This window comes from Parus major, chromosome 13 (genome assembly GCF_001522545.3).
Source record: "Parus major isolate Abel chromosome 13, Parus_major1.1, whole genome shotgun sequence".
NCBI classification, from domain to species: domain Eukaryota; kingdom Metazoa; phylum Chordata; class Aves; order Passeriformes; family Paridae; genus Parus; species Parus major.
In genome coordinates this window covers 9543330-9567932 of record NC_031782.1, presented here as the reverse complement: position 1 = coordinate 9567932, position 24603 = coordinate 9543330, and the positions used below count along the sequence as shown (strand labels likewise).

The 24603-nt window shown below is 44.5% G+C and overlaps 2 protein-coding genes and 1 long non-coding RNA gene across 11 annotated transcripts in view; 1 reads left to right on the top strand and 2 right to left on the bottom strand.

Annotated features, from left to right (window-relative positions):
* Positions 1 to 12381, top strand: part of TCF7 (transcription factor 7) — a 70794-nt gene extending 58413 nt beyond the window's left edge. For 4 of the 8 annotated variants that reach the window (XM_019008160.2, XM_019008158.2, XM_019008159.2 and 1 more), the window contains 5 exons: positions 99 to 261; positions 469 to 576; positions 3165 to 3213; positions 4708 to 4780; positions 8667 to 12381. In XM_019008160.2, coding sequence (XP_018863705.1) covers positions 99 to 261; positions 469 to 576; positions 3165 to 3213; positions 4708 to 4780; positions 8667 to 8967 — 694 coding nt within the window. In that variant the 3' untranslated portion in view covers positions 8968 to 12381. Of the gene's footprint in view, positions 1 to 98; positions 262 to 468; positions 577 to 3164; positions 3214 to 3975; positions 4057 to 4707; positions 6752 to 8666 lie in introns of those variants that run through there. The other 4 variants (XM_015641650.1, XM_015641648.1, XM_033517661.1 and 1 more) reach the window with 3 other exon arrangements.
* On the bottom strand, positions 3806 to 6852 carry LOC117245102. The gene is made up of 2 exons (XR_004499331.1): positions 6751 to 6852; positions 3806 to 4930 (listed from the first exon to the last, which is right to left on the bottom strand). It is a non-coding gene; the product is annotated as an uncharacterized LOC117245102 (long non-coding RNA).
* Positions 12382 to 14070: 1689 nt separating the features above from the next.
* On the bottom strand, positions 14071 to 23467 carry SKP1 (S-phase kinase associated protein 1). Of its 2 annotated transcripts, XM_015641656.3 has the most exons (7): positions 23336 to 23453; positions 21044 to 21121; positions 20590 to 20686; positions 18264 to 18337; positions 16907 to 17050; positions 16128 to 16268; positions 14071 to 15346 (listed from the first exon to the last, which is right to left on the bottom strand). In XM_015641656.3, exons 3-7 carry the CDS (start codon positions 20684 to 20686, stop codon positions 15311 to 15313), a joined length of 492 nt encoding a protein of 163 aa, XP_015497142.1. In that variant the 5' UTR covers positions 21044 to 21121; positions 23336 to 23453; the 3' UTR covers positions 14071 to 15310. The 2 variants fall into 2 exon arrangements, with proteins under 2 accessions (XP_015497142.1, XP_015497141.1); XM_015641655.2 differs by lacking the exon at positions 21044 to 21121 and having other exon boundaries at positions 23336 to 23467.
* Positions 23468 to 24603: the final 1136 nt, after the last annotated feature.

The following is a 24603-nucleotide window of genomic DNA, read 5'->3' as shown; positions in this document are numbered from 1 at the left end:
CTCAGGCCCCCCCCCACCTGCTCGTGCTGTTGGGTTGTTTTGGGGTCAAGTCTTCTGGTGGCTCTGATGCTGACAGCCCCTCCTTTTGTCCCACCAAGGAAACCTCAACCAGAACCAAAGAGAGAGAAGGAAGCCAAGAAGCCCACTATTAAGAAGCCCCTGAACGCTTTCATGTTGTATATGAAAGAAATGCGGGCAAAAGTCATCGCTGAGTGCACCCTGAAAGAGAGTGCTGCCATCAACCAGATCTTGGGAAGGAGGGTAAGAGCTCATGGGGCCCGCTGTCATCACCTAGTGCCACATCCCTGTCCCTTGCAGCTGCTCTCAGGTACATAACAAGCACCTGCTTCAAATCTGGGTGCTCTTATCCCATGAACACAGGGGGCTGGATGTGTCCTGGGGCGGGGTGGCCTCGGTGGGCTGGGCTGGGACAGCAGAGCCATGCTTCACTGCTGTTTGTCCTTGCAGTGGCACGCGCTGTCCCGCGAGGAACAAGCCAAGTACTACGAACTGGCTCGCAAGGAACGGCAGCTCCACATGCAGCTCTACCCCGGCTGGTCTGCCAGAGACAACTACGTGAGTGCCACCGTGCTCAGACCCCCACCCTTTGTGGGGGGCATGGCCCACAATGGCCTGGGGGGCTGGCTGGTGTTTATCAAACACCTGGTCCTGGCAGTGCCTTTCCTGGCAGCACAAGAGCCGTGGAAATTCACATTTCAGGAGTATTTTGAACACCCTATTGGCTTATTGCCTGTCCAAAGCATGAACGATACAGCCCCCAGCAACCACAAGCATTTATTTGCTTATTGTCCAAGCAAATAGAAATAGGAAGGAAAGCTTTTAAGTGCTGTGGATATATCTTTGGAAGTACAATTTTATGGAAGCAAAGTGCTCTGTGCATCTTGGACAGCAGCTGAGGTATCTGTGGGGGTGGTGAGGCCCTGGCACAGGTTGCCCAGACCTGTGGCTGCCCCATCCCTGGGAGTGTTCAAGGTCAAGTTGGACAGGGCTTGGAGCAACCAGGTCTAGTGAAAAGTGTCCCTGCTCTTGTCAGGGTGTTAGAACAGGATGTGTTTGAGGTTCCTTTCAACCCAAATAATTCTATGATTCTGGGATTTAAAATAGTGGCTCTTTTTGTAGGGGGTATTTTTTTTTTGTGACTTTCATGACTGTTTTGATATTAAATGTCTAACAAGCTCATTAGTGAACTGAAGCAAAGCATATATAAGTCTTCAGATGTCTGTCCATCCACATATCTCCATCATTTCTCTCATAGATACTTTCTTCCCCCTGGGAACTGTGCAGTGAGTGCCCTTCCTTCCCACACTGACTCCAGCCCTCATCCTTCCAGAATGACAAAACTCCACCAAGGGCAATGCAGCACCTGTAAACAGACCCAAACTCCCCCCAAAAACAGAGGGCAGAGATAATTCAGAAACAGCAGATGTGATGGGAAGCCCCCAGCCCACACTTTGATGGGCACACATCTGGAGGGCATCAGCATTGCTGAGAGCATGGCACCATCTTCCTCCAAGAGCAAGCACATCCTCCATGGAAATCCCAGTCCTGTATCATTTTTATCTGTATCATTTTTGTCCTGTATCATTTTTTGGGGAACCAAGGGCTGGTTCCTTTCTACAGAAGATAGATGGCATGCTCCAAAAGTGCATATTGGTCCTCCCAGCACTGTAAACTAGCTGGTTTGGGTGTTGAGGTTGTTGGTAGAGATGCTCTTCTCTCCAAAGTTGAGCAGGGTTGAGGAAGAGGAGGAAAGTAGGTCTCCTGTGCAGCACATGATGCAGATATCAGGCAGGAAATACAGTTGCTCCCCCACTGAAGAAAAAGCTTACTGCAGCTCAGAGCTTTCCACCTTCACTCAAACCACAAGAAGTCATATAAGAAGTCACAGGTCAAAGGCAGCCCTGGGAGCTGCCTGTACCACACAACCAGATTTGCCCCCATGCTGCTGTGCCCTCATTAAACAGGGGCATTATCAGGGGACGAGGGGAGCTGCTGCATCTTGTGAATCAGAGAGGCAGTTTGGGAATAAAATAGGTCTTTTTTATTAGTGAAAGAAGAATGAGAGATGGGTCTAGAATTGCAAAAGCACTGAACTAGATTAGTATTATTGAAAAATAAATTTCTGGGGATTTCCTAAAACTTTCTTTCCCATTTGGAGTCAGGGAATATCAAGCACCAGTTTCAGTTTGGGTATAAAGCACCACATTAAAGCACATTTTGGAAATAGGAAAGGTTTAAAATGGATCAAGTGCTTTTTAGAAACATAAGGAGGAGAAATAAGAATATGACAGGAGCACATCAGCTATTAATCATACTCTCTCCGCTGCATGCAGGAAATCTTGTCTCATTCTATTAATGTCATTAAACTTATTAATTAAATTATCACTTCATTAATTAAAGCAATAATGGGTAGGATCCCCAGGTGAGATGCATCAGAGTTTTGAGGAGTTTTGGTGGGAGCTGGCACAGGTGCTGAGCAGCACAGGCACTGGCTTTATTTCAGCTGGTTTACATCCACTAACGTTTTCCCTTACACTTTCTGACACAGCCTGCAGCATAAATCCAGGTCTTAGCTGTGTTTGCAGCGTAGTCCTGGACTCAAGAACCAGAGCATGGAGCAGTGTGTTGGGAAGAAGATGGAGCAGACATGGGGGTAGGAGTGGGGACACGGCTGCCACCGCCTCTTGAGTTTATTGCAGTTTCTAAATATGCACGGATCTCCTGCAAAGTGCTGAGCCAAAATGCCTGTGGTGCTGGATCTGGGGATATTGGAAATGAGGGTTAATCCCTGAGAAAAGGCACAAGCCCAAATGAATTTGTGCTGTGCAAAAGCCATAGCAAGTGTGCAAAAACATGTTTGGGTTTCACTTTGAGAGTTCCTCCTGGGTTTCTTCTTAGGAGCGTTGGAATGGGAAGAAGGGAAAGGAAGGGGACACCCTCACAGATAAACCTGAATAGTCCCTTTGCAGCCTTTCCCAGTTTGTCTCCTCCTGGAATGGGCTGAGCCAGCAGCACCATGGCTCTTACCAGATTTTACCTGGGAGGCAGCAGCCATCCCCAGGATCTAGTCCAGCCCCAAAAGCCCTGCACAGCATCCTCAGGTTTCTGGAGCACAGGTAACAGCTTTTCCTTTGATTTCCTAGGGGAAAAAGAAGAGACGAACACGGGAAAAGCAGCAAGATTCCAACTCAGGTAAGTGTGTGCAGCCTGGAAGCTGTTCCTGCTTTCCTGCTCAGATGGGAGAATCCAAAGCAGTTTTATTTTCTTTTATTCTCCTGAGCTTAACTAGAGAAATACACACTCTTTATTTTTTTAAGCTATGGTAAATTAACATTTCTGTGACTTTTTAATAGACATGTTGGATTTAGAACATGGGTAGTATGTGAAAACTGAAAAGATTGGATTTTGGCAAATGTATAACTTCATATAAACTATCAGACCTGCAGATGTTATTAACTAAAGAAAACTTCTCTCAAATACATCCATATTGTGTGTGGTATGAAATGTAGTGGTTGGACTGAAGATCACTCATGGGACTACTCCAGGTTTGGTTGTCATTTCAAAGCAATGTGGAGTTGAAGCAGTCATACTAAACCCCACCTCCCTGTTCCACCCTGCCGATTAGAAAAGGCCATTTTGACAGATTTCAGCTGGTCACAGGCACATTCCCATTATCCAAGTCTATTCATGTGCTGATTTCTGAAGCATTTCAGCCATATCAGGAATAAATATTATCTGTACCAACAAACATTCATTTTAAAGGGAATCATTATCAAGAGATGCATCCCAGTAATACCTTCAGTTTAATTAACTCATTTGATCTCATTCAGTGCTGAGTCTGATAAGAGAAATACAAGCTTTTAGGCATTTATGTAGAGTGCATTGTATATTTTTATATATCCATATATATGTCTTGTCTGTGTGATGCAAAAATGATAATTTCACCTGTTACAGATTGAGAACTAACTACTGGTTGTATGCAACAAGACATTGATGGTGGTTCAAAGAGAGAGGCTGAATCCAGAACAGAACTGTGCTGTTCCAATCTCATTTACAACACCAGAGAAAAACATGATGTGCCTGAAAGCAAACTGGGCTTCACCCTAATGAGTCCTGTAATTATACAGTAAAACAGCAGTGGATTAGGAAAGGCCATGGAGAACAGTTTTTCTATTAAAACTGGAAGGGATGTGATGGGGGCAGAGTGGAATACCTGGGCCTAGCTCTCCTTGGTGCTAACTCTGCTTTCAGCCTGCTTCTGCAACATTTCCTCCTCTTTTCTCCGTGCATAGTCCGAGCTTGCTGGCAGCCTGCATAGTGCTGCTGGAAAGGCAGGGAGCAGCTAAGGATGCAGATACAGGAGTCACCTCCGGGATTTGGCAGCTTTTCCAGACTTAAGAAATTTGAAGAGCTGTGAATTTCCCTTCAACTGTCCACCTTTCTCAAAGCTGTTTCCCAAACCACCTCCAGCTGCCAGCAGTGATCACTGATGCTTGCCTACCGATCACTTTTTTCCAGGTGGTGCCAGCGCCATTCTGTAGCAGACAATAATGGGATTGTAGTCTGTTAGTCGTGTGTTCAAGTGGCTAAAATGATGTTGCCTCTTTTCTTCCTCGTGCTCCTCCTCCTCTTTGTGCCTCTGCCTTGCCCATTCTCCGCCGCGTGCTTCTGTGCTTCTGTGTTCAGATCCTGCCTCTCCTAAGAAATGCAGAGCTCGCTTTGGCCTCAACCAACAAATGGACTGGTGCGGCCCGTGCAGGTGTGTATTGGCATCTCGTCACTGCTGGGTGTTCCTGGGACAGTGGGTTCAGCTCCAGGTGTTGTTCTGCAGCCATCCTGGCACCAGTGAGGGCTGCTCCATCCAGGCAGGGATGGGGTGTGATCTGGGCATCCTCAGGAGTTTTCTGAGCTGCAAAGGACAGGCTGTACTCTGGGATTTTTATCCCTTCCGGGGCAGTGTTGGTTTAGTGCTGTACATATTCCTCAGCTGATAGACTTCCCTGGTCTTAAAAGCTTATTTCCAGGATGGAGACCGCTGTGACCCTGACATGAGGGGCTTTTTTTTCCCTCCATTAGTGCTTTCCAATCACATTAGTGGCTCCCTAGGGGCAGCAATGAGGATTTAATGGGTTTCTTTCTTCTGTTTATACTGGGCTAACCATGTGTTTCAAGATCCAGCTCTTCCTGAGCCTTAAATTTTGCAGTATCCACCATGGGTGGGGTGGGACAGCCTCAAGCAGCAAAACAGAGCAGTGCTGTGCTCCTCAGGCTCCCAGAGATGGATTTGGCCATGCAATAGTAAAGTTCCCATCAACCAAGTGCTGCTTGGCTCAGATGGGCTGCAAAGGCAGCCAGGCAGAGAAAGCTCCTGAGAGCTTCTGGATCTGGGTGCCAGAGCAGAGAGAGACTCCAGCTTGGACAGAGGTCTGCAGTTTGCAGTTTTACACCAGTACATTGAGGAAAAAGGTGGAAGTAAAGTACTGCTTGATGTGTTCACTTCAGCTTGAAGTGACTAAAATAATTTAGTCAACTCAAATCTGGCCCAGACCTAGCTGCACCCCAGGCCCCACTCCCTGTGGCTGAGCCCCATGTGAGCTCCCCTCCTGCACCTCAGTGTGCCACAACAGCCACAAACCCTGATTGTTTTTTACTTCCTGAGTAGTGTCATCAAGCACTGGTTTTTAATTAAGAATTCAGACAGAGCTCCCGTGGTGTCTCATTAATACTGGACTGTCCAGAGGGGACTGCTGGAGCGCCCCATGCCTCCTGCAGCTGTGCCACCAGGCTGAGTGCCCATTCTTACATGGACACTTCTTCCACCTTCCCTCTGCCTCCATTCCAGCTCTGAACTCAGCTTCTTCTCTGCACGGCTTCCCAATTAACACAGGCTGCTGGAGTGCCCAAACCTTGGCATGTTCTTCTTGTGTCCCCTGTGTAACCTTGCCCTGGTCAGCCAGAGCTGCTCTGCAATTCCCATACTAACGTGCTGCTGCCACTCAGGGGCTCCTGTCCAACGTACTCTGCTCAGCTGTAGAGAGAATGACTTCCCCAGGAGGATTTCTATGCCACAGGAGAAGTTAACTCGTTAAGACTGGGTGTTCCTGCTCTAGAGCTTTCACACGCCTCCCCCATACCCTGGACAAACACTCCAAGGTGCTGTAGTTTCCAAAGGGAGAGGGATAAATTCCCTTAAATAGAGAGGAATAAACCCCTTTAGCTGTGTAACACCCACCTCAGCATAACCCATGGACTGGGCCATTATCAGCAGTCTGTAGTATCACATCTGCTTTTTTCTCCCTGTTATTTTAAATCCAATGAATCAATGGGCACATTCCTGTAATCTTAAACAGGTCATTGAAACTATCCTGCAGCTACTCCCAAGATGTCTCTGGGAAACACAGCTCCTCCTCAGGCTTGTCTCTGGGGAATTACTACCCATGGAAAATACCCTCGAGTTAAATACTCAGTTCAGCTGAACTGTCATGTTTCCTATCGCATTAATTGGGTCAGCATGGCTAACGATGGAACTGACAGCAGTAATAGCACTGCTCTTGTTCACATCCAGTGCAAGTCATATTTAATACTGGACTAGTTAATACCACCCTATCTGGTTTTTCATTAGGAAGATCAAAGAAAGGTGTGTGCCTGCATTAGTGAGTTCTCCATTTGATCCATTTTCTTCAAATGAGACAGCTGAGGCAGGGAGCCAGGTGGGAGATGTTCTTTTACCTGTTTTTAGCTGTAAAGGCTCCAGCAGATGAATTGTCCCTTCAATACTATTAAGGTGACGTCTTGAGAGTTCTTTTGTTTGAGGATCTATACTGAGGTGCTCAAGGACCCGAGTCAGGTGGAATGAGGGATCTGTCACATGGAGAGAAGGAAAAGCAGCTCAACAAAGAGTGAACACAAGATAGTGTGAGGGATTGACTCTGGACAACCAGGGGTAGTTAAAATAATCTGAATGTACAAGACAACACCTGGAACTCAGGATAAATACTGAACAGAACTGTCACAGGATGTGAAGGAATCATGGCAAAACCCAGCTACAGCAAGAATGATGTGTGACTTGTATTTTTGATACCCCCAAATCGTAACATCCAAACAAGTGGGGAACCTGAATGCTTCTTCCAGGAGGGATGAAGGGAGGCTGGTCCTTGCCCCCTAAGGCAGGTGCTGCTCAGTCCCAGCAGATTTCTTTCTAGAAGAGCAGGAGTGGGTGAGGGAGCTGCCCCCAATGGGTACTGTCCTGTAAAAACCCCTTTGGGTCAGTAAAGCCATCCCTAGATGATGAGCTCTGTCACATTTCACAGAATGGAAGCATGAGTCTGTCACCACTGCAAGACCCTTCATATACCCTTCTGGCAAATCTTTCTCCCTAGTGACTGCCCACCTTGCATTTTGTACCTATATTCCACTTCCCAAGGGAGAGGCCACAGCAAACATTTCCTCTCCACTAACCCTATGGGCTGAAGTGTAATTGGTAGCTCTGTCAAGGCTCATTTTCCTGTAGCTCAGTGAGCAAGTTACAGGTGATCTGCCCTCCAAGGAGTAAGAAGTCCTCTGAAGACCTCAGGACTATTCCAACTTTTAAGTCAGGACCTCAGACACCCTCAGACCATCTCCCTCCAGCCAGTCCCAGGCCATTTCCTTCCCTTTTCCTGAATGGTTGCTGAGCACATTTCTGCTCAGCTGTACCATTAAGTGTCCTTGGAGGTGAGGATGAATGGGAAGTACACTGAGATGCAGAGATAGAGTAGAAAAGTAGAGCTGAGAGCTAAGGCCAGGTTGGATGATACTTGGAGCAACCTCTGTCTAGTGGGAGATGTCCCTGCATGTGACAGGGACATTGAAATGGGATAAGCTTTAAGGACCCTTCCAACCCAAACCAGTCCATGGTTCCAAGTAGATTATACTGTGCACAGGGCTAGGAAAGTGCTGGGAAATGGCTCTTGGAACCTTCAGATTTTGGGATGAGAAAAGCTGAGACTGGTGTGAAGGGCAGTGTCCTAGCAGAGCACAACCTGGTGCTGCTGCTAAGCACGGTGGTGCTGACATGCCCTGTGACACCAGTGCACACGACTGTCCCTGGGCACTGCGTGGGCTCTGCGGCAGGTGGGGAGGGGACCCATGGTGGGGAATGCTTTAATCCTGAACATGTGAGATCCAGGCATCCATGCAGAATTCGAGCAGTTGGGGTGGTGGCTGGTGAGGAATGACTCACGGGTTGGATTTTTATTATTTTTTTCATTTTTCTTTTAAATTGTTTGGGGTGTTTATTATTATTTATATTGTTATTTTAAATTTTTATTGTCTCACTTTGTATTATTATTTTCATCTCATGGCTTTGATAATTGTTATTATTATTTTGGGGTTGGTTTTTTTTGTTTTTTTCCTTTTTTGCTGTTTTCATTTCTATTCCTGCATTTTTGTTTTTACTCCTGTTTGATGCCCTCCTGCTGCTCCTCTCCCGTTGCGGCCGAGCCCCTTCCCGCGGGCCCCGCTCCCGGCGCGCCGGCGCCGCCTGGCGGTGTCCCCGCAGCGCTGCAGCGCCATCCCGGCCCTGCGGCGAGAACGGGACGGCGGATCCGCGGGGGTGCCCGGGGGGCTCTCCCGTTGCTTACAGAGGCCTCTCTCCGCTGTTCCAGGAGGAAAAAGAAGTGCATTCGGTACCTACAAGGAGAAGGACGCTGTGCCAGCCCAGTTTCTTCCGATGGAAGTGCTATAGACTCCCCTCCATCCCCACCGGACGCACTCCGATGCATCCCCTCTGCCTTCCCGTCAGAGCAGCTCGCAGCCACCGCCGACCCCGCACACCGCGACCAGCCCGACCCCTGCCCCATGTCCGCACACCTCCCGCCCGCCTCCGGCCCCTCCAGAGCCGGCGCCCGGCGCTCCCCGGCTCCAGCCGCGCCCCCCGCTTACAGCCGCGCCTCCTCGGGGACATAGTCCCTCGCCTCCGCTGGCCACGCCGGGCACTCCGCTCGCCCACCTGGTTCCGCTGCCCCTGGACGAGGACCAGAGGCCCAGCCAAATCCCCACTTCACTGTAAAATATGCAAAGTTTGGCGACAGGATGACTTAAGGATGATGGAAAACTCACTTGGTTGGGGTTTTTTGGAGGGGAGGGGTGATAAAGATAGCAAAGCAATTTAAAAAAAAAAAAAGGTAAAAGAATAAGTACTTGCCAAAATTTAAAGTGCTGATGAGTAAACAAGCCTTTTGTCCCTGCCCTGTGATGCTTTTTTTTTTCCTTTTTTTTTTTCCTGTTGTTATTGTTTGTTTGGGGTTTTGTTTTGTTTTTTCTTTTTTACTGCATTATCTCCAAGGGTGGCAGAGAGCAGAGCCACGTTCCCAGCTTGCTGCTGTAGGTAGTAGGTGCTATCAATCTAACCTTGGCTTCCACTCTCTGCCATCCAAGCTACTTCAAAGTGTAGTCACTCACAGACCTCTCATATCCATTACACCACGGAGCTGGAAAAGCTGGAATAGGAGTATTTTTTAAAAGCCCGTATGTCTGAAAAGGAAACACAGCGATGCCAGCATTCTGATCTGACCAGGTAAAAGTGAAATCAAATATTTAAACCAATGAGGTTTTTTGAACTTGTTTGAGAACAGAAGGATGATGTTTGAAGGTAACGGGTCTCTGTGCAGACATATCCCATTCCCCAGTTGTACAAGGCAGAAGAAAAGGGAGCACCAGCTGAGCAAAGGAGCACGGACTGGAAGGCTGCTGGAAGGGCTGGTGGTTGCTCAGGGCATTGGTCAGGTGCAGGGTCTGCCCTGCTGTTAGGAATTGTCCTCTGCAGATGGGGATGGTCAGAAATGCCAGCAGACTAACTGGCTGAAGCCTCAGCAATCAGTCTGTTGGTTTTGTAGGCTGTGATGGAGCTCTGCACCTCCAGAGCAGTGAGAGGGAAGGGCAAGTGGGGAGCCAGCAGCCCAGGATCACACCAGCCCAGGGCTGAGGACCACGCTGGCCCAGCAGGTCCTTTGTCTGAGCGGATGGGGAGAGGTGTGAGCTCTCCCATCACGGGGCAGTGTGGCAGCAGAGCAGCACTCACTACCCTGATCTGGGCCCTGGCGAGATAAGAACCCTCTTTTTCATGATTCAGTGTAGAACTTTTAAAAAAAAACTTATTCTAGCTTTTTCTAAAAGATTCTCCCTCCATTCCAATGATGATGCCAAATGTTAATGTATTCTCTTCAGCTTTAAAATGTTTACCCATTTCTGGTATTGTATTTATATTCTGAGTTTGATAAAAAACACTGTGGATGGATTATGATCTCCATGAACTGATGTAAATCCCAAATAATTCCAAGTTCTGGATTTACTTCAGGTTTACAGTCTTCTGAGAGACCATAATCTAGTCCGGTGCAGACTTTTTTTCCTGTTCGAAAGAAATGTATTCCAGACTGCTGAAGAGAAAAATGACACCACACAGAGGTAGAGGGGGCACTATTTTTTTCCTACTTGATAGATGGGTACTGAATACAAATTACATAGTAATATTATTGTAGAACTGCAAGAAATTTAAGATGAACTTTATAATGTACAAACTATTTTTATATTTTTTTTCTTAATGCAAAAACACAAACCATAATTTTTTACATTGGATTAAACGTAACTTTTTAACAAAGTTTATGCCTCAAAGATTTAAAATTTAAAAAAAAAAGCCAAACCTAACTAGTCTGTAGAGCAGCTTTGGGTTTAGTCCCTTTATTTAGATAGTTTTGCTTATAGTAGTGTAGATTTTTTATTTCTGGTTTTAGCTTAGAAGATCTCAACCTATTTCTTTATTCTTCTCCTGTGTAAATGTAGCCTCAGAAGCACTGACAGAAAGCTATGTGCATAAACCTGACAAGTTTGCAAAAAGCCATGTTGAAGTTTGAATCACTTTAACCCTTGGAGAAGTAGCATTACCTGATCCAACACCAACTGTACACTTGTGTACTGACTGCTCTCAGAGGGTTAATTACATAGCACTAGATCAATATGCAATCTGCTCATTTTAAATTATTTTAGCAAGCTTAGCCAACAGCATTTTCCAGTGTTGAACAGAGGAACTCGGTAGACTTGCCAGACCTGACATGGTCTCTTTGATTTTCAAACAAACAAAAAAACCTGCAGCTTTAAGAACTGGTTGTGTCTCAGCTCTTCATTTGTCACTCTGAGACTCTCTGCTGTAAAAGTGTCACCTACTGGAAACACTGCAGATGACAGACCAACCACCACAGCCTGCTGTATCCCATACTGGCTGCAAGGCTGGTGTAACAGCACCCAACTGGCACTGTGTGGCTGGATGAAAGCTGTCATTTAGCAGCAAAGCAAAGGCAGGTAGAAAACAAAAAGCAGATGTGTCTAAATAACATCAGAGAAAATTTCAGGGAAAGTCCTGATCAGTATTAAACTGGCCGAGGCATCCAGACCAGCCCTCATTCATTTCATGCCCCAGGACTTTCACCCACTTATTTCAAGGCTCCTCTGGCCCCTCCATGGTGTTGTGAGTCCCTGCCTCGACCAGCAAAAGGCTCATCTGCACTACAGCCTCCTCTCACTATTGTTATTCCAACTGATTCCTGCAAAAGCTCCTTAGTGACACCTAACACCTCCTTTCCAGGGGCCCTTCTCTAGGCCCTCATGCCACGGAAGCATTTTCAGAGCCCCAGAGCTGGAGCAGTCACACCCAGTGTTGTTCTGCCTGTGCTCTGCTCTATACATACAGGTTTATGGCCAGACTTTACCCTGTGCTTCCAGCTACTGCAGAATGAACTCAGAATATCCACTTGTCATATACTATACTCAGTTTATACTGGGGTAACTGAGAAAATTCCATTATTTTTATTCCAAAACACAGAAAAGATATCTTTAGGCTGCCCCTTTCCAAGACAAAACAGCATGACTGACTTCTGTTCCATGGCCCCACAGCTGATAACTAATGCCAAAACAAAGGTATTAATACCAAAAAAAGTGTCTTTAGACCTGCCATATAAAGTGTTGCTATTGTGTGTTAATATTCTTCTTTAATAGAAGGAAGACTTTGCCCTGAAGTTTTTATCTCAACAAGATTTTTTTTCCTAGTTATTTTACAGCAGTTTTAACTCTTCCTGAAATACATATTTGAATTCCTGGAATCAGTATGAATGTAGAAATCATGGAAGTACCACTTCATTAAAACAAGTAAAACCACTGTATGTATGTAGCAGGGATAAATGTTTTGCAGCTGTACCTTCATTTGTCCAATGACTATCCATCATTTGTTGTAATTTTTTTACTTCACTGAGTTTGTATTTTTTGGCTTCTATGTTCAAAGTATGTTTATAGCTTTATAAATAAAGTAATTGCCAGACTGGCTGTTCAAGAGGCCACTGGATGTTATAATGCTATCAAACTCTCAAGTAACTATTTCTCAGCATTCAAGAGGATTCTTGCTTGCTTTTGTTTTTTCCCTTCAGCATTTGTATGTTTGAATAGTTTTTAGAATAACTGCCCTTAACCTTCAATGGGTAAGACTGAGATAGTAAGCCAAGGTATACAAAGAAAATAGTTTTTGTACAATTCCTACTAACACCTAGCCTTCTGTCCCTCTGCCCCCACACTTAATCCCTTTATCCAAGAGAAGCCTGATCATGCACTGAACTTGGGGAAAAAAAAAAAAGTTAGGGTAGCACCATACAAGTTAAACAGCAACAGAAAGTTTAACAGTGGGAATCAGTCTCCCCTGCTTTCTGGAATTTCAGAGTACACAGCCAGTGCCTGTTACAGCAGCAAGGAGCAGGTTCAGCTGAAGCATGGAACACAGACAGCAGCCACATGACAGCCCAAACTCTCATCATCTCCCCAGTGTCCTTCTCTACAGCTGAACACTAGTATTACTGGAGTGGGTAAAAAAAAAAAAATCTTTTCCTGCTGACATCCCTGCCAGGCAGCTACAGCATTTGAATCTGGCTGAAGTCCGAGTCAGTACTACAGGGGAATTTCAATTAGAGAAAGTAAGCTATATGCAATCCTAACTACCAAAACTATTGAGAGTATTACAAATCTGCCAAAGCTACACAACACCTTGAGCACAGAGACCAGCCCTCCCCTACACTTCCACAGGTGCCTCAGTGCCAACAGCTAAAGTGTCACAACCTGGAGCTTCAGCAGAGGCTCCAGCAACTGCACATTTGACCAGCACAGCTCAGGTTTTGGGCCAGCTGCTCACACTATTATCTCAGGTGTGGTTATGCAGGCACAGCACAGTTGGAGCAGTGCAATGAGGAAGATAAACTGTCTTCATTTCTCCCTCACCCTAAAGCAGCACAAGGCATCATGCAAGGCAGTATCTGCTGACAGACATTGACATTGGGCTCATGACAAGCACCCAAAGGAATTTACACAGGCTGCTGCCACCAAACACAATTACACCAGGCTTCTGCATTAGCCACAGCACTCGAGGGGGAAACAAGTGTACTGTGGAACACTGCACACAGAGATGGATTTATTTCTTGTAAGAATCCAGCCTAAGTTGAATATTAACTACAAACATAGCCACAGAAATGACATCACATTTTCCTCTAGTAGCACTTTTAAACTGATGTGCATTGTTTGCAATACAGGCTGCTAGAAAGGCTTCAGCATGCCCAAGCATAGCACTGGAGTACTTTATGCCCACTGACAATGTCTAATACACCCAATATAATGCACAGCAGCACAAAGGCAGGCCCTGCAACCTCCTGAGCAACCAGATATGAGGAGCAGTATCCAAAGCATGGGTTGAAAGGCTGCTTTAGAGGAAATTCTGAATGCTTTCATAATGGCTACATCCAAAATTCAGTAAATCTTGGTAAGCCATCAAAAAAAATCTCTCTCTAAATTTAACCATCACCCAACATCATCTCAAAGTTGCCCACTGTGCCTGACTAGTACCCTATATTAGTCTTTTAAAAAAAAAAACTCTACATCTGTTTTATTTCAATAAACCACTGCCTCAGTGCTATTATTTCTACACTCAGTAATTGGTGACAGTAAAATTATCTAATTCCAAATAACTAGAACCATTTGCAAACAAAAGTTTAAAAGCCCTTTATTAATTCAGAAGTGAAACACCAATATTTCAAGTGAGATAAGTATGTTTATTAAGGTTCATTCTACTCTAAGGTTTATACAGAGAATGGAATGCAATACAAGCTAAGAGCACACCTCAAAGATCTACCACACAACCATCCCCTACTCCCTATAAGGGAACTGTAAAAAAAAAAAAAAAAAATAATAAAATTCAGAAAACCAGTTACTGCCTAACTAGTTGCAAGTGGCTTTGTCCAAAGAAGTTAAGATTGATATTGCATTAGCTTTGTATGCAATAATTAAGTCCCTAAAAGCTGAAGTATCACAGAGGCGTAAGATTTCCTGTGGACACATGAAACCATGTTTCCAAGAGCTACATCACAAGGGTCTTTAAAACTGCCTAAAAATCAGCCACTAATGGCATGCACAGATCAATAATATTTACTTTGGTAATGTCAGTCATTTTTGGTCAAATCTGGATTCCACTTTAAACAGTAACATGTATAAAAACACACCCATCCTGTGCATAAAGCAACACACTTTATTTGCTATCACCTAGAGGCAGGTCTTCAAGACATGGCTGAAGTATTCAAATTTAATTGTCAGGAGCTTGTTTAGTTCTAAATCACATTTTGACTAGTCTATAAGGCAAGACTAAAAGAACAAGAAAGTGGTCAAATATTTAATTGGTTTTTTAAATGCAGGACAAGAACCATCTTGAAAATTATATAGATTTAAGTAACACTAACTTTTTTCCACAATGTTTTTGTAAGAAATCCAGTAACTTTTTTACATTATTTAGTTCCTCAAGACACATTCTGGTTTGTTTTTCTTTCTGAAGTTATCAATACCCTGTGTTTTGCCCATCTTGATGAAGAAGTCATAGATGTTTTTATTTACAACAGAGTCAATCCTTAGCACTATAACTGGACTTCAACAGTTTAAAAGTAATGCAAATGAGTGCTACTTCCCATACAGAATCCTTAAGTGCTACTTCCCATACAGAATCCACACTTAGTTCAGTTTTATTCATTGCAAAGTAAAAAGACATCCAATTACACTAGTAAAAACTCAGATTTAGATCTGTACTCAAAAAAAAACACTACACATGCAAAGGGAACAACATCCTGCTAACACAACTTCATTTGCTGCTGCATTTGTCTAATATTAACAATTATGAACAGGGCAGTGCAACTAGTATTTGGAACAATCCTTACAGTGTTCGAGTGTCAGGCACAATACTTCATTTCTCTTCACACCACTGGTTCTCTTTACGTACCTGGAAGAGCAGTTTAACTGTTAGTATGTTGCAGTGAAATTCTAAACTGTTAAGATCCATAAGCATCCAGGATTATTCACTGCAGGGAGACAAACTTGGAGCACCTTTAATTTTTCACACAGATTTTGCAATTATGAAGTCTGTCTTCTAAACTTGCCTGTTTTTCAAGGTAAGACAGGTTTTTCATACCTAGGTTTGATCATATCTGAAATTCTCCAACCAAGTAAAGGAGAAGTAAATGGAATATCTTAAGTCTAAGCTGTTTGTTTCAGGACACAGCATCGAAAGATACCCAAGTCCACAACTCATTCCCTTGTATTGAAACCAGGCATCTTGTTCTGCTTTTTCCCAACTCTGCCATTTTTGTAGTTGGTTAGTTAGTCGAGTTTTAAGATCAATGAATTTGTTACTTAGAGAACCCAAACTTACCTTTCCAGCCACATGCAGCAATACATCTTCAGCATTCCTACTACAAACCCAAACCATCAAACTGTCACACAGTCCTACATGCTTTCTTACCAGACATGTTGGAGCTAGAAAAATCAATACACTTTGTTTTGACCTTTTCAGGTAATGGGATGCAAGTGTGGTAGACACCAAAAAGTCTTCTGCTAGTAGCACCCCAATTATGAGGAGTTGATGCATTCACTTACATTTCTTGGTAACAAGTCTGTTGCATCACAAATTGAGTTACAAAGCACCACACAGTAAAACAAATTGATTTATGAAGCACCACAGCACAAACAGCCAGCTAAATTATAATTAAACTTAGACCAAGTACCTGTGCTTCTTCCTCTTCAGTGAAGTCATTCTTAATATTGAATGTCTTGCGAATTTCTTCTGGAGTTTTCCCCTTGATCATGTTTGCCACTGTCTTGCATGTGACATCCAGCAAACCTTTGATGTCCAAGTAATTTGCAGCCTGTAGAAGAGTTTTCAGATTTAAAGCTTCCATATCAATATTCTGCCTCTGTACATGCACTACCAAAGTTAAGTTTACTCTGAAATTTTAGAATATGTATGCAAACAGATCATCTCCACTTTGAGAAGCTTCTAGCTAGAACCCTCAAGGGACAGTACCTAAAACTTGCTTGGCAAACAAGGTTTTGTACCACGAAAAACACTCCTTCTGCTCCGCCTTTTACAAATAGCTTTCAGAAGTCTGCAAACATTCAAGACTTTCAGTGTGGCAGTACTGTAAACTAGCCAAGGCAGGTAATGTTGGCTCACAGGTAAAAATTTACAGTTAGATTTTCATTTTTATGCAGATCTCCAGAACTCTATAACTAATAATAAGCTCTCAGCTTGGACTTGAGAACCACAGAAAAGACAGTGCTACTTAAAAAAAGTATACTGATTGATGAGTGAGTATAGATTAATGCCAGAATTAAACTAACAAGCATTCCAACATCCTAAGCAATTTTAGCCAATACTTACCAGAACCACCTGCCCTCCCCACATCCCCCCTTCCAATGAAGTAGTAACTCAAGAAGTATAAAGGCTTTATTTCTCAAGTGCATAGCAGAGCTTCACAGGCACAGCTTTCCTGAGGACACTCACCAGGATAAGTTCAAAAAGTGTTCCTTGGTCTACTTTCAGAAACTCTTGATCCCACACAGGGATGTCATCTGTTCTCTTTTCTTTGTTCTCATCATCCTCAGGAGGAGGTGGATCATCCTTATGATGGGTGCACCACTGAATCACCTAATTATGGTTTTAATAGTTTAAGTGTTATCCAAGTGATTCTCCCATTAAACCCCAATTGTAACTTAACTTCATTTTGGAAGAAATGAACTTTTTTCACTAGACTAATACTAAATTCCTGTATGAACACACTCAAATCCCCAATATTTTCATTTTAGAACAACTGATCTCCAATTCCAGAATACAACAGCTTTCAGAAATCCCAAGTGAGTTAGGAGCATGTTAATTCCTTAATCTTAAAAGCCAGCTGCTGGTGCTATATAGTTATTAGTCTGTACTAATATACATGGGCTGTACAAAGAAAACTTAAACCTCATTTTGCTGTATTTAATCTGTTTGCAGAAACATACTTTGTATTAAGCAGACCTCTACACAGGGAAGAGTGCAGAGTGGTAATAGCTACCAGCAGGTCACGTTCACCCCAGTACAAAGTTCAGCCAGCAAGTTTGCCATTAGTGTTGGTTTGGGGTTTGTTTTGTTTTTTTATTTGGGAACATGCAATCTCATGACCCAGACAAATAAAAGGAGCAGGGACCTACTGCAAGCAAAATCCTGTTCCATTTCACTAACCCAAGAGACTTCACAAGTTTAAGTTACTTATGTGTCTGTTCACTAGGAAACAGTTCTTAACCCTATATTTACCCCAAAACAGGCATAATAGTTTGGTGCTTACTTTGGCACTGCTGTATTTGAAAGCATAAAGAATCTTGGATATCACATGACTACACTCTTCTCCCTTAACCCAATGACCATGGTCTATTAATGAATTTAATACCACCAAGTGCACACAGTGTTTCAAGCACTGTCACTGTCACCCAGACACAGCAACTGCCACTGCCCGTCACTCTTATCACTGCCTGTCCCTTAATCTTTTCTCCAAACATTTGCATCTAATTAACAGCCACCTCAGTTCACATAATCCAATTAAAATCAGTGCTTTAACACCATGAAATGCCAGTGTGCACGGATGCCCAGCAACACTTCCTTAGGAAGCCTGTCTGGCCTCCAGCTGCTCTGCCAGGTCAACTCATATGTATTCTGCCATTACCCACCTGCCAGCCTCAGCCCACATACCTGTGTTCATGCACCTTGATTTGGTTAAATTTGTAGCACATGAAAAATATTTTTCAACTAATAGTTCATAATTCCCAACCCCAAGAAGAATTTCATATTTCTTTACTGCCATGCAGCACAACTTCTTTCATCAACTTACCTTTTTTAAGATGGCTGCATTAACATTTGGAAGAGGGACTGGGTCATCATCACCTTCATCATCCATTCCCAAATCTAAAAATGGAAAGGTGACTGAGCAGTTGGCAGACAAAACCATTAACTGAATTGGAAAGCTTTATCAGTCCTTCACTATTTTGACAACACTGAGGCTTAATAACTGGTAACAAAGGACCTCTAAACTGTGAAGTCAGGAGCTTTTGTAAGGCTTTGTGAAGCTATGGCTGCATTATACATCCTAGGTTGTCCCAACTCGAGGTTAAGTGGTTGATAAGGCTCCCCCATCAAATGACAGCATCTACAAACCATCAACTAAGCAGTAGTGCTCTGAATCTGAATTCAGCTGCTGAACTATCTGACAAACCTTTGTGTATTTTTACCACTCACACAGTTTCAACCCAAAAGTTCTCACTGAAGGCTCCCATTCAATATATCATTAAATAAGAATTCAAATCTACTGTGATAAATAGACACCATGTCTTGTCCTGTGCATGAGCAGGAAATACTGTAGCCACAGAATTCAGAGCTTGCTGCTCTCAAGCTCTGAATCACTTGTACCAACCCTGCAGCAGCTGAAGAAGTTCACACAGTAAGACAGCAGCACAAATCCTTCCATCAAAAAAAGCACTTATAAAGCATGCTTCCAACACCTTGGAAGTTTAAAAGCTTGTCAGCACACTCCAGAGAGATTTGGATTTGTCCCCTTGATATGATCAAGGAAATCAGTGTAAAAATTAGGAGAAAAACATAACTATAGTTTTAACTTGATACACAAAACAAATACCACATTAGCCATCTTTGGTTAGAGAATGTACTTTTTTTCTTACCCAAATGCTAACAGTTGGATGACACCCCAAATGTCAAAGACATCTTGTAATTAGTTATGTAATTGAGTAATGATGCAGACCTTCACTCATTACATGCACAGATGAGCCAATTCTCTACCACCAAGGAACCTAATTTCTAATAACATATGACCATCATCACTCCTCAAATTTGTATGTGATAAATATCCTGTACTTCTATATTTAGACAAATCTGCTACTGTTGTTATCAGTGGGATCCTAGTTAACATTACTTTTTTGTTTGAAATGACTCCACAGATTCAGAACCGAAACACTGTCATTAAAAGATGCTGAAATATTTCAAGCAATATCTGAAGTTTAGTCAACTCTGCCTGACTTGTCACCATCACCTCTGAAGCAGAAATTTTACCTGTTAGCAGAAAATTGATATTTCATTGGTGGTCCTGTGGTGCTCAGTAAAACCCAAACTTCCAGCTCCTCCCCTCTAAGCTGCAGCACCCATCACACAAGACATTAACTGATGCTCAGCCACCTGCACTGAAAACGCACTTCACCTGTACTAAGAGACTGGTACCATGAGCTGGTGTCTTTCTAACCTGGGAGAGAACCAAACTGACAACACTTCACCTGAGTAACTTCCCTCTATCTCCAGCTGAGTGTCACTAAACACCAGCAGTGACACAGCTCCTGCAGGACAAAACTGAGAACTGTGCACCCTAATGCATTCAATTTCTTGCTTGTGTTGCCAACCATGTTCAACAGCAACTTATTAACAGAATAGAAGTGTTCAATGCCTGACATAATTCAACCTTATTTTTACTGTTCTTATAAGGTGTCACAACAAAACAAAGATTTATATGCAAGAGCAATATATTAACTACACGTTCAGAAATAATTGCTTCTAAGTTAATTCATGAATACATCCAAAAACTAGAAAAAAATACCAGTAAACAATGAGGATTTGCACTAGAGGGATTAGACAGTTTGCTCTGTATCCCAGCCATCTGGCAAATTTCCCCTCCCCCGCCATGAGTTCTTTTGTTTCAAATTTATGTCAGCAGGCGATCAGACCTAAGTATTTATCCCAAATAATTGAACAGCATTCACAAGCTCACAATACAGGTTTAACTTCAGCTCTTTATTGCATTGATTTATTATCTCCCACTCCATACAAGTGATATTTACATTCTAAGACTGGTCTGTGTGATTAAATGAAGTTTTAAATATTAATATTGTATTTGCTTAACTCTCACAAAACTGAAGTAGACTGTAGGCAAGGCAGTGGGTTGCTTGTATTTTACTAACCTCCTGACAAGTGCTCTTAACCAAGGCTTTTTACAAGAGCATGTGCACCCTAAACAGTTTCAGCCACAACAGCAGGAGTTACAGCTGTTTTGGCAGGAGATAGCAAGCTGCTCCGTAGACCTGGGAGTCTTTTTCAGCACAGTACCAGCTTGTCTCAATTCCTGTCCAAGAGACTTGCTCAGGGTCTCACATTCTTACCTTCCAGCATAGTTTTTATAGTCACAGACTGTTTTGCAATTTCCACATCAACTTCGAAGATTTCTCCATCCGAGCTCTGCAGTTTAATTGAAGGCATCTACAAGAGAAAGACAGTTATTTCCACACAATATTCAGCAGATGTTACAAGTTTAGCAGGTTAAAAGATATGCATCACCTTTGCTGCTGAAATTGTTTCTTCCCAACAGCAGATAGCCCAATGCCACTGAAGGTACACTAAGATTATTCTCTTCTGGACTCAACAACCCTAAATTCATTAATCCTCATGCTTAAAAACAAGGATTGATTAAAGTCAAACACTAATTTATGAGCCTTTTCCTTAATTTGAAAGCATAAAATACTCAATTAGGCAATAGTGCTTTTCTTTTCCAGTACAACACTAGAGCTACACCCTTCTCTTGAAAAAAATTTTCAACGCTTCCAAAACACCACTTGCCTTCAAATCCAAACAACTGCTCTTCACTTCAACTGCTCAAACAATGTCAGATCTCAAAAGCAGTTTTCAAATGATAGCCTGTGGAACAGAATCATAACATTGAGGTTGGAAGGAATTCCCCTAGACAGGTTCCAGTCCAGCCTCCCTTGCTCCAAACGGAGTTAAACAGACCAGGTTACTCAGGATAAAAGGCTTTCTTCCAGAAAAGTGTTTGGTTTTCTGAAGAGATTAAAAAGCAATAAACTCCTACAAGGAAGGCCTTCAAAGCAGGAAGCAAGATCAGTACTTTATTAGCATCTGAGATGACCATGCATTTTAACAAATTTCCTCAAACAAACTTTAGTAAGACTTACAATAAAGAGGCAGCAGCCTTTAAAGATATCATTAGCAGAAACACAACCAAATTTTACAAAAAAGCATAATTTCAGATAGGTAACAACCCAAAACCAGAAGTAAAGCACATGACACAGTAGCCAAGAGATTACAACTTCTGTCTGAAACTACACATGCAGACTGTGTGGTGTATCACTACACTTGAGGCAAGCAAAAGACATTATAAACACAACTGTCTGGCCAAATAAATTTTAAAAATTTGCTCTCAAACAGCTAGTAGGATGTGTTCTAAGTTCCTTTACCACTCAAAATATTTGTTAGCAGCAAACCATTGCAACAGTTCCTTTTTTTTTTGGTCCTCAAGTTACCTTCTTCAAGATCACTAAAGCATGTGTTTGCACAGCCTGCAACTGCTGTAAACAGCTCTGGGAACAAAGAATTTCAATTTCAATTAAATTTCGAATGTTCTTCCCCCACCAAACTTACAAGCTTCACACACTAGTTCCTCAGATAGTAGCTGAGCTATCAACAGTTAACTAACTGGACCACTTGCAGCAAACTTGAATTACCTCTCTCTGAAAGCTCATCAGTGTAGTGTGACTGAGCCTGACAGCCCTGTGCAAACCTAGGCCAAGGGAGGCTCGGCCAACACGTGTTATTAAGCAGCTCACACCAGCCCCAAGTCCCCATTGCTTTAATTTCCATTTGGCAGTGAGCAGCCAGTTAATGTTTACACAGCAACGTAACCCTATATAACAGTGCTACTTCTAATTAAGATGGGTGTTCTGGAGGAACATGATTATTCCAAAGGTGCAAGTGTGTGTGTGTATATATATATATATATATATGTATGTGTGTGTGTATATGTATATATATGTGTGTATATATAGATATATACACACAAAACCAAAATCTTGATTAAATCACAGTTCTGGGTTAGCAGTTTGAATGATGTTCTGGAGAAAGTGCTGTAGGCACACATTTTAAATTTAATGCATCTGTTCTTGCAGTGACTGCCTGGGAGTACTCCAGAACAAACCCAGCTCCATCGCCAGCCTCTCTGTGCCTGGGCTTACATAATGCTGCACAGCAGAGCCGGCCAGGCAGGGTTGCTGCCTTAGCCAGGGGAGACCCTGCAAGGATATTTCCCTCCCATCACCCAAACCCACTTTTAACATGAGCTTTAGTCATTGCTGAGAGTCTGAAACAGGTAGAATGAAGTTAAACTACTACCTTATAATTAACAACCCATCAGAATACCACAGAACACAGTTTCCTAGAAAATAGGGGGGGAAAAATTGATTTTTAGCAAGCTGCAGTACAGCTCTGGCAGGTGACAGTCTCTGGGCAGCAGCACCACAGGGTGACTAAGCAAACCAGTCCTAAAAGCTTTATTAGACAACAGCACAACAGGCTGGGAGCCGGGCTGAAGCCAAACCTGAATTACAGCGGTAATTTACATGTCTAAGCCTGAAACGCCGAGCTCAGCCACCTACAGCTGCGCCTCCCAGCGCCATGCCGGATGGATGCCCGCTGCTTCCCCCTCACCTCCCGCGTCAGCGCCGGTAACCAGGAGCCAGGTAACGAATTCACACCTGAGGCGCGGCCTCTCCGAGACACGGGGGGGCAGAGGGAGGCGGGAGGGGGAGGTACAGCTGCCAGGGAGCCGCGGGGGGGAGGCTCGGTCTGCTCGAAAGCTTCACTCGCCATCCCCGCGGGCAACGCTCCCCACACCGCCCCCGCGGGAGTTTCATTCCCGCACAGCTCGGGAAGGCTCGGCCCCAACGAACCCCGGCAGGTCCATCCCTGCACGGCCCAGAAGCGCCCATCTTTCCGCCCGCCCCGGCCCCCGCAATCACCCCACGGCCTCCCGGCCCTCCCGGCGGGAAGGCCGGGCCCGCCACCTCCACACAGTTCGTATTACTGGCCCCGCGCCTCCCCGCCCCGCTCGGGCCTCACCGTGAGGCAGCAGTGGCTCCGCGAACGGACCGTGAGGAGGCGGTGGCGGCTCTCGGCCCGACTGCGGCGGCGCTCTTATACTGAGGGGGGGCGGGGGAAGGACCCGCCTCTCACCGCCTCGCAACACCCGGGCTGCCCGACGCGAACGCCTGAGCAAAACACCGGACAGCGGCTCCCAAACGCTGAAAACCCACACGCGCTCCGCCTTCCGTGAGGGGCGGAGGGGGCAGCGGACCGAAACGAATTTGAGGGGACGAGCGGCCGGTGGAGTTTTTCAGGCAGCGTCGGAGTCGCGCCAGAAACCGCACAATAGACGGAGGCCAGGGCCCCTCCCTGCGGCCTGCGGGGCCCGGCCGGCCGCCGTGAGGGGGGAGCGGGCCCTCTGGGGTCTGGGTCACCCCTTGAGGGCAGCGTGGGGCTCCCGTGACGGCGGAGGGCGCCGGTGTCCGTGGCTGGTTTTGTGCCTTCCTGCGGGCCCGGCTGGCAGGTCGTGTGGTGAAATCGGTCATTCAGGGTAACCCGAGCTCGCCCCAGAACGCCCACGCTGCGGGTTTTCCTTCACGGAGAGAAAGGCTGAGGCCCGGGGATAAGCGGGGTCATGGTGCGAGTATCTGTGGATGCTTCCCGTAGGTAAATACGGTGAAACTTCATCGTCAGGGGTTGCTCCAGCGGCGGAAGTAATTTTAGTGGAAAAACAGCATTGAACAACTGTCTACTTCAAAATTGTTCCAACATCAGCCAACTTTCCTCAAGTGAAGTACGTGCGGGACCTTTAATGGAGCCGGAAATTGATTAGCTCTGAGTGGTGCTCACAGACCCATCTGCCCTAGATATTGCCAGGAATTTCAGGCAGCTCAAACTCAGCCCTTTAAAGCATCTCCAGCACCAGCTTTGCAAGCAGGCCCCGAGCCGAGGAGCAGAGCAGAGCTGGGCACCCAGACTACTTTGTGTTAGCACAGCCCCACCTGAGCACTGTGCCCAGCACGGGTGACCGCTGAAAGGTCACCAGTGTGTGCTAGAAAGCAACAAGTACTGGGTTTGCAGGGTAAAAAAGGGTATGTGAAGGGTTTTCCTTTGTGAGGAAGGGCAGGGTAGGACCCCTCATGTTGTTGTGAAGTGTCCGGGACACTTGCGGTGTCACAGCACATGCTCCATGCTCTGCTGCTAAGCCCAGTTTTGCATCAGCTCTTTATGGCAAAATGGCTTTTAAGTAGGCAAGATACTGACACAGTAGGATTGTGAGCACAGGATTCTGACCATTTGCTCTA

Coding starts and splice junctions, on each gene's coding strand:
- SKP1 (XM_015641655.2), bottom strand. CDS start 20,686: ATGCCTTCAATTAAACTGCAGAGCTCGGATGGAGAAATCTTCGAAGTT. Junction 17,051..18,263: donor ATGCAGCCATCTTAAAAAAG/GTAAGTTGATGA, acceptor AACCATAATTAG/GTGATTCAGTGGTGCACCCA. Junction 15,347..16,127: donor CTGAAGAGGAAGAAGCACAG/GTACTTGGTCTA, acceptor CTGCTCTTCCAG/GTACGTAAAGAGAACCAGTG.